The 12,886-nt window shown below is 34.5% G+C and overlaps 2 protein-coding genes across 2 annotated transcripts; both read left to right on the top strand.

The window, feature by feature from the left end:
• The first annotated feature begins 6,614 nt into the window (after positions 1–6,614).
• Positions 6,615–7,699, top strand: LOC124643117. Its single transcript, XM_047181972.1, has 3 exons — positions 6,615–6,681; positions 7,012–7,266; positions 7,455–7,699. Exons 1-3 carry the CDS (start codon positions 6,628–6,630, stop codon positions 7,584–7,586), a joined length of 441 nt encoding a protein of 146 aa, XP_047037928.1. The 5' UTR covers positions 6,615–6,627; the 3' UTR covers positions 7,587–7,699.
• Positions 7,700–9,958: 2,259 nt separating this feature from the next.
• On the top strand, positions 9,959–10,720 carry LOC124643136. The gene is made up of 2 exons (XM_047182004.1): positions 9,959–10,211; positions 10,316–10,720. The coding sequence occupies exons 1-2, from the start codon at positions 9,987–9,989 to the stop codon at positions 10,718–10,720; spliced, it is 630 nt and encodes a 209-aa protein (XP_047037960.1). The 5' UTR covers positions 9,959–9,986.
• Positions 10,721–12,886: the final 2,166 nt, after the last annotated feature.

Genomic DNA, 12,886 nt, shown 5'->3' with positions numbered 1-12,886 from the left:
CTAAGCGGATAACAGTTTTTATTTGCAGTTCGTGCTATATTTGTTTTATTACGAGTTTGTTTGCGATAGCGAAGCCGGTCAGTATCTATGGCCAGAAATCGGAGTTGCCAGTGCAGTGAGGAAAAAATCTACTAATATCTGATGCTAAAATAAATATGTAATTGGAAATAAAAAATAAAAAATTGGACTATAAAACAATAAAAGTCGATCTCTATTTTTCTGTTCCTGGTCGAAAAAAACAAACAATGATTGGCTATCATGAAATGTCTTAGTTTGCTTTACTCTTTTACATATGATTCATACTTTAAAACTTTAAATATAAATCTTGACAGCTACAGACATACAACATAAGTGATTGTTGTTAGTAAAGTATTTGATCCTTTAGTGGTTGATATAAAGGCGAGATTCCACCAGTGTGTGGCACGGTAACAAACACACGAATGTTTGTTCAGATGTAGGTACTCTCTTTAGCAAACAGTGACAAATTGCGTACGAATATTTCTTAAATGTCGACCTTTGAACCATGATAATGATGTCCTCCTATTCAATTACCGGCCACTGCGGCTGGTCTCATATAAGGAGATTAGCCAACTGCGTAGGTCATATTATAGTGCACAAGCATTTGCGCAGACAGAGGTGCACTCACTATTCCTTCACCCTCATAGCCCGATGGGACGGCAATCCGACACGACCGTAGAGAGATCAGTCGCAGGACCGACATTAACGTGCTCTCCGATGGTAACAGTTGACTGTTGTACAAAATTGTTCGCGAACAAATGAGCGCGAAAATATTAGTAGAATGTCGGAATGAAGTTTCGAATTCAATTGTTTATCATAAGACATAAGTTGTGCGAAGGATTAGCGGTCTCCCGAGAGTTTGATATCTTTGAAGAAACATGAGAATATGTCTGACTATTGCTGTAAGTAGGTGAGTGTTATGTAATACGATATATGTGATTTTGAGAGAATAGGGTTGTTTGAAGACATTCGTGTTTTTTGGAGCGAAATTCAGTGTGGCTATTTGATATTTAGTTTCATGAAAAAATGATTTAAAATGTTTTTTTTTTAATTATTTACAAAGCACAAGTGTCGATTTTCTCTCATTCTATGTACTTATGTGTGTGTATGTGTATGTGTGACTTTAAAATATTAATATCGACAGATGAACGTCTGGTCTAATTTAGAAATCATTTGGTACGAAGATACCTACTTATAAATACCGTGGAATCAATCATTTTCGTCCAAGTGGAAGCTCACAAAATATCTTCCGTATAAACAGGAAAAAGAAACAAATTGGTACATTTCTGCTCTATCTGGCAACCCTACAGTATTGAGATGTATTGGTATTGCGGAACATGAGTAGAATTTCTCTGTGCGCTACCATACCTCGTTAGGAGCTTTTTCTATATCTGTTCATCTTTACAACTTATTTAAATTAATGTATTCATAAAAAAAAGTTTAGACAATCTAATAAACTTTACTAGCAATAAAATATGGTAAAATCCAGCGAAAATGCCATAACTTAACTCTCAATAAACAATAAATTTTACAAAGAATTAACAATAATTAATAATGATACCACATTTTATATCATATGCAGACTGTCGGTTTTCCATTGTAACTCAAGTTCACCACAAGGCACAACTACTTAGTACTTTAAAAACTTCATAACCAATTAGCTTTATACCACGTCTTTATCGTTTGGCGATCTCATTCATTATACCTAGGTGAATATAAAGCCAATAACAGCCTGCTAGATTCCATTGCAATATTCACTTATTCAAGAAAATAAAAAACCTTTCTATCACCACAAACTGAAAAAAGATCATCCCTAAATAGCCAAGGAAGCCTGACAGAGCAGTAAGTAGTGAACAATTAAAACACGCGTCATTGTAACCCCGATGCTATGGACTTGTCCGCATAATACATTGTCTCGCTCGACGCTAACTTCTTGTCATCTCTTATTAGGGGTGGGTAACAACGGAAAAAATACTGTTATAATACTTAAATTACTTTCAAACACGGTAAAAACTAGCCAAGATACATCGCTAAAAATTGCAACAAATAAATCTACTATTTAATAATGACACCATGAAAATTCTTAATAGGTACACATATGTATTTTATTAGCCATGGAAGGGCAAGTGGTTATTGAGTTAAACACTGCACTGTGAAATACAACTACACAAAAACTATCCAGAAACAAACTAGCCACATTCTAAATTTCACCTAATTTTGGGGAAATCCTTCATACATCCAAATGAATAGTAAAAGTAGCCAATAACTCTCTCCAGGGCCACTCACCCGCCTGCTTTATGCCATCTTAATTGGTTAAGCCGTTGTCATATTTTGCGCTTATCAAAGATGAAAAATGCAAAATCTAAAAAATCTTCTTTTCTTTCTCCAAAGCCTGACAGAGCAGTAAGTATTGAACAATTAAAACACGCGTCATCGTAACCCCGATGCTATGGACTTGTCCGCATAATACATTGTCTCGCTCGACGCTAACTTCTTGTCATCTCTTATTAGGGATGGGTAGCCAGTGACAGCGGTGAAGATTTTCAAATTGTCACTTTCCGGGTTTTTTACAAGATGTAGCGTTTTTTCGAATTAGGGTGCCGGTTGTTAAAATAATTTTATGTAAAGTTTAAATGTGATATAACGAAATTAAATGTGCAGTTTGGCTCAAAAATTCTCTTTCAGATTTCAGGTAATAGCATATACTTAGTTTCATTGAAGAGCTAAAGTAATTCATAATTTGTGAGAGTAACAACGCTTTCACACTAATGGGTTTTTCTCTCGGTTTTCACTGAAGTGTGCAAACAATTGGTAATAACAGAGGTAGGTGTCACTGCTCTTCAAGTAATATTTTTAAATTATTCTGTACATCGGACAATTGGCGCCTCCAGCCACACCTTTTTTAGCAGTTCTTTTCAAGTTCTTCCCTTATCCACACGAAAACCATGACGTCTACCTATCCACATAACTACACACAACCCGTTTGCCGCACAAAGCTATTCCTGTCCTTAACAGAAAAAATACATGTCGTCTACTATCTCTCACTGTCACCGCACCCCATTATCCCGCACAGTTTGTCAACAATAATTACACTAAGTAATTACACAAGTACAGCAACTATCGCTCGTCGTTCTGATGGCCTTACCAGCTGTGCCAGACTACATTTTTAGTTTTGATGACTTTATTTCATGCAGACAGACTTTTTAGGGACTTTTTTAGACCGTACTGCGGGACTGTGGTATGTCTTTGGAATAGTTTGGTTATGAAATAGCATTAAAAAGCAGTATTAAAAGAAGACACGCTGCAAAAGAATGCAGCGTGTTAGCTGAAGTCGCCTTCATCTTCTACTGTTTTGGGACGAAACAATACAGGACAATTTTATTCGAACAAATATTATTGGCGATTGACGTCTTTTGAGTTAATGTAACCCTTGCTTTAGCTTTAAGGCCTTCATTGTTTTCGTAAGATCTATTTGTTACAGTTTATTCATCTAAGAACGAGGAAAACTAAAATTAACCTCACGATTACCAGTTAAGCCTAAAACTTAAAAACAATCATTTTAAGCCAACCAGTATTTCTTATAATATATCAACCTCGATAGTTTGACTGTTAAAATAATTCCACGTGTTTAATTCCAAGGTTAAGTACATTATTAAATGCCAAATATTATAAGCAAGAAATATACAGAATAATTATTTCCAGGAAATTATTTTCAAAAAAAAATTATATCAAAATACGACTATCAAACGGATGATGTAAATCTTAAGATCGATAAGGCCCCATAAAGATGTTCGGATCCTATAATAAATTGGAGAGATTTTCTTTGGGTACAGCTATCAATTCTTTGCGGCCCTTGTAGATTTTATCGCTTTATTTATTAAAGGACTCCTGGATATATTATATTTATGTAAAGTATTTTATTTTGTAGCGCACTTTATTTTGGGAAATAGGTATGAGATATTAACTTGCCTTTATTGTAAAAATAAGTTTACAGATACCGTGAATCGTAAGTGATTTTGCAGAGAAAATTACATAGGTATATTTTATACGTAAGCATTTTTTTAGATGTTTTTATTATTTTTAATTTAGTTCTAGATTAATATCCAAATCAAGACAAAAGCACGCTTATTAGTTAGTTCAAAAAATTACCAAATTTTGTACAGAAAGACTGGAATCCTCAAAAGGAAAAATATGTTTGGCCAAGATGACCGAAGGAACATTTTGTACGGTACCTTTGTAAATAAAACTCATTTCATTTCAAACCAATAGGAATATAATAAAGCCACATTTTAAAGAACCACCTCCTCCTTTTTTTGAAGTAGTTTAAAAACAAACCTACTTACTCCTGAACATTCGTTCAGCATGATTTCAGAGCAAAGCAAGGTTCGCAGCCACATGAACTGATCCGATTCGGATGGACGGTTTTAAACGCATCCGCATAACTGTGGTGATGTTAATTCCGATTCGCGTACGATTTCCGAAACGGATTGTATGGTCACTATTAACGTTAAATGCGAAACGAAAATTTGGTATTGTCGATAATTATTTTCGTAATATTAGTAAGATAGATACAGTTTTCGCGAAATATTTTTGTAGTTGGTATTGTATGCATGGCGGAGATATAAGTAACTAGCAATTTCACTCGTGTCTCGTGGGAACCTGCCCCTAGGTACTTGCAGAAAATATAGTGTATGAACGTCACTCGGGAAAAGTGTAGCTTTATAACATGGAAACAATTTTTTAAATAGGTGCAGTAGTTTCGGAGCAAAAAAGCAATGCACACGTTCTACAAAAAGTCGCACATAGGTGGCAACCATACAAACAAACAAAAAAATCCTCTTATCTTCTATATAAATAAAAATGAATTGTTGTTCGTTAGTCTGATTAAAACTCGAGAACGGCTGGGCCGATTGAGCTGATTTTGGTTTTAAAATGTTTGTCGTAGTCCAGGGTAGGTCTAAACGGTAGCAAATAAGGAAAAGGCGGTACGAAGTTTGCCGGGTCAGCTAGTTATAAATATAGGATTATAGAATTTTCAAACAAATACCTAGTTACTTACACAACTGCCTACCCTTTAGACCTAAAACCGTTATCACATCGCAAACAAACTTCTAACAAGGAATAACTGAAGTAAATTAGCAAAGTTCGCTTTTTTGGTTTCATTTCTAATATCGCGTGTACCTACCAGCTGACGCAATGTTAGGGTTACGTAAATAATGAAACCGAAAAATTAAAAAAGAGTCAATGGAAATACGTAGAAATAACATGAGATTGAAAATAGATTTCTATGAAAATTGAAGCGGGTTTTTGATTTATAAATTTTTTGTGCATTTCTGTTTTGGGGCATGATTTCAAAGCAAATTCATATTACCTAGTAAGTATAGGTACTCTTTTCTACTTAATAGGAATCTAGAAGTACTCATACTCCGAGCCTTTTTCCCAACTAGGTAGGGGTCGGCTTCCAGTCTAATCAGATGTAGCTGAGTACCAGTGATTTGCAAGAAGCGACTGCCCTATCTGACCTCCTCAACCCAGTTACCCGGGCTACCCAATACCCCTTGGTTAGACTGGTGTCAGACTTACTGGCTTCTGACTACCCGTAACGACTGCCAAGGATGTTCAATAACAGCCGGGACGTACAGTTTAACGTGCCATCCGAAACACAGTCATTGGTGTCTAAGATATACTTAGGAAGTACATACAAACTTCACCATCTAATTTTTTATTTATTTATTTATTCCTTTATTTTTTTATTTCCTAAGCTTGGGTACTCTTTCTGTAGCTGAAGGTCAAAATAATTTTCATATGATGACCTGACAGGTCGGTTTCAGCTCAGGAATGAAAACTGAGAAATATCCGACAGTTATTTACAGAATAATCAAAACCTTATTGACATGAAAATATGGAAATTCAGGCTATTCGTTTATTTGTACTTTCATTGAAATATAAATAAAACAATTTCGTTTTGTTTGACGAATACATATATTCTGTAAAATTATTTACTTGTTAATTCAGTTCATTTCATGAAACCAATAAAGGATATGAGTATGTAATTATTCTTTATCTCTTTGTTCTTGTTTATTGAATTATTTAAAAATGATATATTTACTTTTTAAATTTCTATAAAGCTTCCTAAGATAATCGCCTAATAGTTAAACCACCAGCCTGTTAAGCATGAGTGCGTGGGTTTGATTCCAGGTCAGGCAAGCAACAATATTTTTTTTTTTAGGTTTGTATGTACTATGTATATGCTGGGCGCCAATGACTGATTAAACGTGAAGGAAACCCTCTTAAGGAGACCTGGACTATAAAGTCTGAAATCATCAACCCGCATTGAACAAGCGTGGTGATCAATCCTTCTTCGTGTGAGAGGAGGCCGCAGCCCAGCAGTGGGACGATAAAAAGGCTGATTATGATATTGTAAAGGGCAAAAAATTACATATATGTTTTACCTTCAATTTCCTTGCTAATACCGGAAATTCGTAGAAAAATATAATTGAAAACAGCAACAAAATGCTTCACTGATTCTTAAAACATAACAATTGATTAAAACCAATAAAGTGTAACGTTTACTCAAAACAAAATATAAAATCATTCACTGCCGACAAAATGGTGCTGAACGGGAGTCTGGTTTTGCGATTTTTCCTACTTATATGTACAATCGTAAGAATTTATACTTACTTTTTTTATTGGTTATTTCTAAGCATTTTCTTGCCTAATATCTCTTTTTTATTGTTTATAGCAAAATATCTGTCACAACTGTGTCCACTTGCATCTTTATAAAGTTTAATAAATCGTGTCTTTTTCTTAAAACTCACAAAGCGATTTAATCCCAACCCGGGAATTGAACTAAAAACCCCGCACGAATGCACGCCAGTCGAGTTTCCAATCACTAGACCAAACCAAAAATTTTTACATTCTATAATTCTTAAATTTTGACAAATTTAAATTTAATTTTAAGAACTAACGCTCAGTTTAATTTCATTCTTTCAGACTGGTCTTTCAGCCGCACCATACAACAGTCAATCATTAGGCATTCTCTCAGAATTCATATCAAAAGACGCCAACAGTCCTCTGATCGTGGTAGTGGATGCTGCTAACAATATCAAGGCTTTAGACTTGGATTCTCAAAGTCAATCGAAGTCTGATCATAGCAATCACAACCACCCCTGGCATGGTGACCATGGACATGACAATGATAGAGATATGGCTAAAGATGCTATTGATGCTGTCTATGATATTTTAAGGGTAAGAATCAAAAAATAAATTAGCAGGTTGTCATTTAAATACAAAACAGTATTTTCGACGTAGGCGCTATCTATGTATATAGTCTACCTAAAACAACGAGGGTAACCATATTTTTGACCAATTCAGGTTTTTGTTATAAAATAGTTGTAAGTGATGCTTAAAACTATTTAACCAACTTACTTTTGCAGTCCAATCAAGCTTTGCTAGAAAACCAGATAAACAGAGGATCTGATCGGCAAATTGGGGTAGCTGAGCAGTGCTCCAACTCCCAAGAAAACAGTTGCTCCAAGGATGGCGACGGCGACGGCGGAAAATGTTAATATGTACTTAAAATAATAACATAAACATTGTCTACTTTTGTCGTAGGAATCATCAATAAACTGAATTTGAAAAACATACTGTAAATTGTTGAATAAATTTCAGTGAATCAGTACAGAATTGTTTGTTTTTTTTTGTTTTCACATTTCAGTTATTATAATCATTAGTTTCTAGTTTCTCTAGCTGTATGAAAAATAACCTATAAACTTTCTTGATAAATGGGCTACCTAACATATGCTATCATATCAATTAGAAAACTTTTTGTAACGTTATTTAGCTAGTCATGTAGAACTCAGAGCGTTTGCAAAATTTTATCCTAATCGAAGACCGGGAAGTGGGTCAAATTAGGATTACAAGATTTTCTTACATACATAGTGAGTTACAATTGAAGCTAATATAAGCGTGTTAAAAAGCTACTTTTGTCCATAAACGGGAAGTGCTAAAGCTATATAAGAGGCTATTTATTTTGTCCTAGTTTTGAATGTCCTGAATTTCTACCGCAAAAACCAACGAAGCATAGCTCAAAGTTTAATTTACTTTAGCCTTATAAAATGGTTTACAGTAACAACTACGCCTAAAGCTAAATACCTAAGCTGCTTTGTGAACGACAAAGGCAGGCCAGATTATATTTAAACGGAGATCGGGCTCTTTGTTAACCGGTTGATGGTTTAATTTATAAATATTTTAATATATAAACAAGAAATACAGGATTGCTTTTCAATAAAACACAACACAATAAAAATAGGTATCTATCTATAAAACTTATTTTACTATAAGTTGACAAAGAACAATGTCAGACGTCCATAGTAACTTAGGCTCTATAAAAATATTTCATGTACAGTGAAAATTCTTACAGTTTTTGTGTAGTTTAATGTCAGAAGCTTTTCTATGTTTTCCACTTTTGCATTGAACTTCTCAAAACCAAATTATTCAAACGAAAAACCTGAACTCGATAAACAAAATAATTACTTATTAACATGATATTTTTTTTTTGAAAAGTTCTAGGTAACAATTAAATATTTTATAAGAAGTTAGTATTTTATATGTAAATTGTTGTAGTAAAGAACTTTGTGTCCGTGAGAATTTAGTTTTAAAAGTTGATTGGGTGGGCCGAAACCTGACATTGTTCTTTGCGCACTGAATCACTCGGGAATAACTGAATCGATGTAAATAATTCTTTCATTGTTATGAAACTCAACTATCCCCTAGTATTTGATATCATTAAGCTGAAGAGTTCATTAGTTTCTTTGCATGAACTCGCTATTTGGAGGAATTGCTGGACCGCTTTGAAAAATCTATGAGGTTAAGATAAACATAGTTCATTTATTGAGGTTATAGACCACTTTTTGTCTATACACAGACACACAAAATAGAAATTCCTACAGAATACTGGAATTTTCCATATGGTCCCTGCGTTCCTGGGATAACCGATTCAAAGAAAGCAAACACATTCTTTAGCTCTACATATAAAATATCACTACACAGTATAAAACAAGAGTCGCTTTCTCTGTCCTTATATCCCTATGAACATGTAAATCTTTAAAACTACCCAACGGATTTTTATGCGATTTTTTTAATAGATACAGTGATTGAAGAGGAAGGTTTATATTAACATTATTCTCGTGCGAAGCCGGGGCGGATCGCTAGTTAGTAGATATATATATAAATGTTCAACCTATGGACTTATTCATAGGTTTTATGATACTTCAAACAGGATTTTTCAACATGAGAGGAGTTTAAAGTTTTATCAAGAAAATGCATGTACATAAATTAATATTAAACCAAAAGTGGATGCCAGTCACGGCCCAAAAATGGATGAAAACACATATAATCAGTAATTAAAAGCGACAGTGTAACGTAAACAAACTGTTCATTTGTGATATCGACATGGTGCTGGGACCACGTTCAGTTTTATATATTTTTACAATAATAACTGCAATAGTAAGGTTTTTATGCTCTTATCTAAACTTACATTGTCATCCTCATCTCCCGAGCCTTTTCCCTTTGGTACATTGTCAGACTTACCAGCTTTTGAGTAGGTAACGACTGCCAAAGATGTTCAATGACAGCTTTCTAAAGTAATATTGTAAAGAGAGAAAAAAAACTTATTTGTTTTTGACTATGAAGTCTGCAGTGAGCTAGCGTGGTGATTTACGACGAATCTTTCTGGGTGCGACGAGGCCGCAACCCAACAGTGGAATTATAAAATGGCTGACAAACATGATGATGTTGGCTTCGAAAAAGGTCCTTAACTATTGAACGGAGACGAACAGGCTGTTGTTAATATTTAAGCTATACCTCTCCATTTAACTCAGTTGCAAAAAACATAACTGAAAGTATTTTTTGAACATTTTCAGCACGATCTACACTCGATCGATACATTTGGATATGATTCCTCAGAGATGCCTTCCGGGCTAAAAGGACAAGGCCCAAGAAAACCACTAATTGTTGTAATAGGACCTAATTATCAATCAAGAAGTTCAGATGAAGTAATACAAGTCTACTCATCATCAATAGAATATGAAGATTCTACTAGAAACTACAGATTCGATAAAGTGAAGACTGCAAACAATATTTATGATACTTTATTGGGGGGTAAAACAAACGATGATAATAATATGTTGAGAGTAAGTACTCAAGTTGTTATTTTTGATTCACTTACTTTTACAAACTGAAGGTGAATTTTGATTCAATTTATTGAAATAGTTTTATTGATAAAGTGCTGTTTTAGGATGGTCAAGTAGACGAAAATTCAGAGGAACAAATAGAAAAGGAAATAATGATAGCAGAGGCACTTCGTTCCCGATGCCAAGCTATTGTTGAATGTGAAGAAAAGTGTCCTGATGATGAACCGAAAAAGAAACCAAAAAAGAAGAAGAATTCGTGTTCTGAATCTAACGATGAATGTGATGCTACTACAGAAAAATGTTCAGAGAGTTGTGAAACGCCTAAACCGAAACAAGAAAAGTACTGTCCAAAAAGCTGCAAGGCTGTCTTTGATCATCTAATAAATTGTCCTCCACCAGGCAATCAGAAGAAGAAGAAAGAAAATAAGAAGAAAAAGGGTTGTGGCCCCGCTACGGGAAAGACTATGCCGCCAAATTGGAAGACTGGTTCTGAAGATGAATGCGATTAAAAGAAGCTAAATTAAATTAATGGAATGTATCATTAGATTATTTATTTTTTAGGGTTCCGTATCCAAAGGGTAAAACGGGACCCTATTGTTTTCGCTCCTCTGTCCGTCCGTCCGTCCGTCTCTCCGTCTGTCACCAGGCTGTATCTCATGAACCGTGATAGTTAGAGAGTTGAAATTTTCACAGATGATGTATTTCTGTTGCCGCTTTAACAACAAATAGTGAAAACTCGAATGAAATATTGTGGGGGGCTCCCATACAACAAACGTGATTTTTTGCTCATTTTAAATAATGGTACGGAACCCTACGTGCGCGAGTCCGACTCGCACTTGGCCGGTTTTTACTTTAGCTCACACGGTATTTGCTACTCAGTATTACTGCGTCATCATGGGTACCACCGCATCCACACCATGGTGCCTATCGACAGTGACAGATGGCTCCATCATCTTTGTTAGTCTCTTCCCCTTGTCCGATTCCCCGTCCTTTTAGCTCACGTAGAACGTCAAAAAAAGAAATCAGGAGTTTCAGGTAGGTTGGGTTCGGTAAAGCAACCTATGAAAAAAATCTTAAGATTTGTAAAATATCTGGCTAGTACTCGTACTTCAGTATCGCTCGACCCTCTAAATCTACACATTTGCTTTTCAAACGGTTTGACAAGTTTACTGCCTACCCGCAGCGGCAGCGGAAGATGTACAAATAATACCATTGTTAGTCAAACCTTATTCATTCAGATTACAGCTACCGTCGTATTTCACTGTACATTTTATATTTTACACCCATTGATGCCGGTCGGCCATTGCTTAGGTAAGTTTGAACTGATGTTGTTGCTTGAGGCCGACAGATGGCGCTCGGTATTTGTGTGATGATTTATAATAGTTGAGGATAGGAATAGGGGAAGGTTGAGAATAAGAAAAATATCACAAAGCCTGTTCACTAGCTATTTACCGAGGTTTCACCGGGATCCTATATGAACTACTTCCCGTAGTCGGCAAAATGTAGCCTATGTTGATCATGGATAGTCTAACTTCCTTTAGTGGTTTATTTTCCAAAGGATTTTGGACCTTACTTTTAATTCATACTCAGCGTGGTAACATTAAAATTTCCAGTAAATAACACCATGTTTTAATCAAAAACATTATTTATTTTTTCTATACAATTTTACAATCTTGCGTCTCGAGTGCAGCTCTCTATAATATTAATAATAATTAATTTTCTGATAAATCTAAAAATTTACAATAAAACTAATATTTTTTGAGAATTTAAAACAACATACTTACTATTTACATATCAACATATTTTTCTCGCCATAATTTAAAATATTTTACATTAATTTATTTTAAAAATATTTTGTGAAGTGCAAATTTTGAAATGCAATTCTGTGAATTTATGCTTTGGTTGTGTCTCTAAATAAATACTGCATCAATTTTAATAGGTTTATAATATTCTTAGTTCATTTCATCCTTTGGTTTTTTTCCTGTATTTATAAGATTACAAAATACAGGAATGAATTTTAAGCAGTGCGCAAAAAAAACTGGTGGTCCAGAATCGTTAACAGAACATATCTGCAAAATCAGTAAAAAAAAATTTTTCATTCTTTTGTCCGCCCTAAAATCAGCAAAATATGGATACCAACTATTCTTACGCGCGCCGAGCGGAGCTCCGTCGGTAAACCGGTTTCGCGTTGCCGCCGTGCATACTATGACGACTGTGACCGTACTATCGGTTACAAAATAAACATCTTTCGATATCAATAACTTTTCTTTTTTGTACTAAAACACTACAAAATAAAAATATACGTATCTATAAAACCTATTTAACTACAAGATGACAAAGTTTGCGCACTCGATAAAATTCATTCCTGTATACTTGACAGAGGTTATTCAAATGACTTTCATCTTTAAAAAATATGTTTTCTTCATGGGAGTTCTAAACGGGAAGTTTTTTCTAAACTCATGCGGATTCTTAGTCTAATCTAATCTAATACTCATATACCTCAAAATATTTTAGTTTCATAGCCAGTAAATAAGTGAAGTTATACTTTATCATAGTTATAACCAATCAAAATAAATGCAGTATCCAGTAGTTACTTTCTGCGTGTCATAAAATAAGCTAAGTTAGTTAATAGCGTCTTGAAAGTGTGTTTTCGGATTCAGTATTTAATTTCAAAG

The sequence above is a fragment of the Helicoverpa zea genome, chromosome 26, assembly GCF_022581195.2.
Source record: "Helicoverpa zea isolate HzStark_Cry1AcR chromosome 26, ilHelZeax1.1, whole genome shotgun sequence".
NCBI classification, from domain to species: Eukaryota; Metazoa; Arthropoda; class Insecta; order Lepidoptera; family Noctuidae; genus Helicoverpa; species Helicoverpa zea.
The sequence above is the reverse complement of the archived record's forward strand: the minus strand, read 5'-3'. Positions and strand labels throughout refer to the sequence as shown.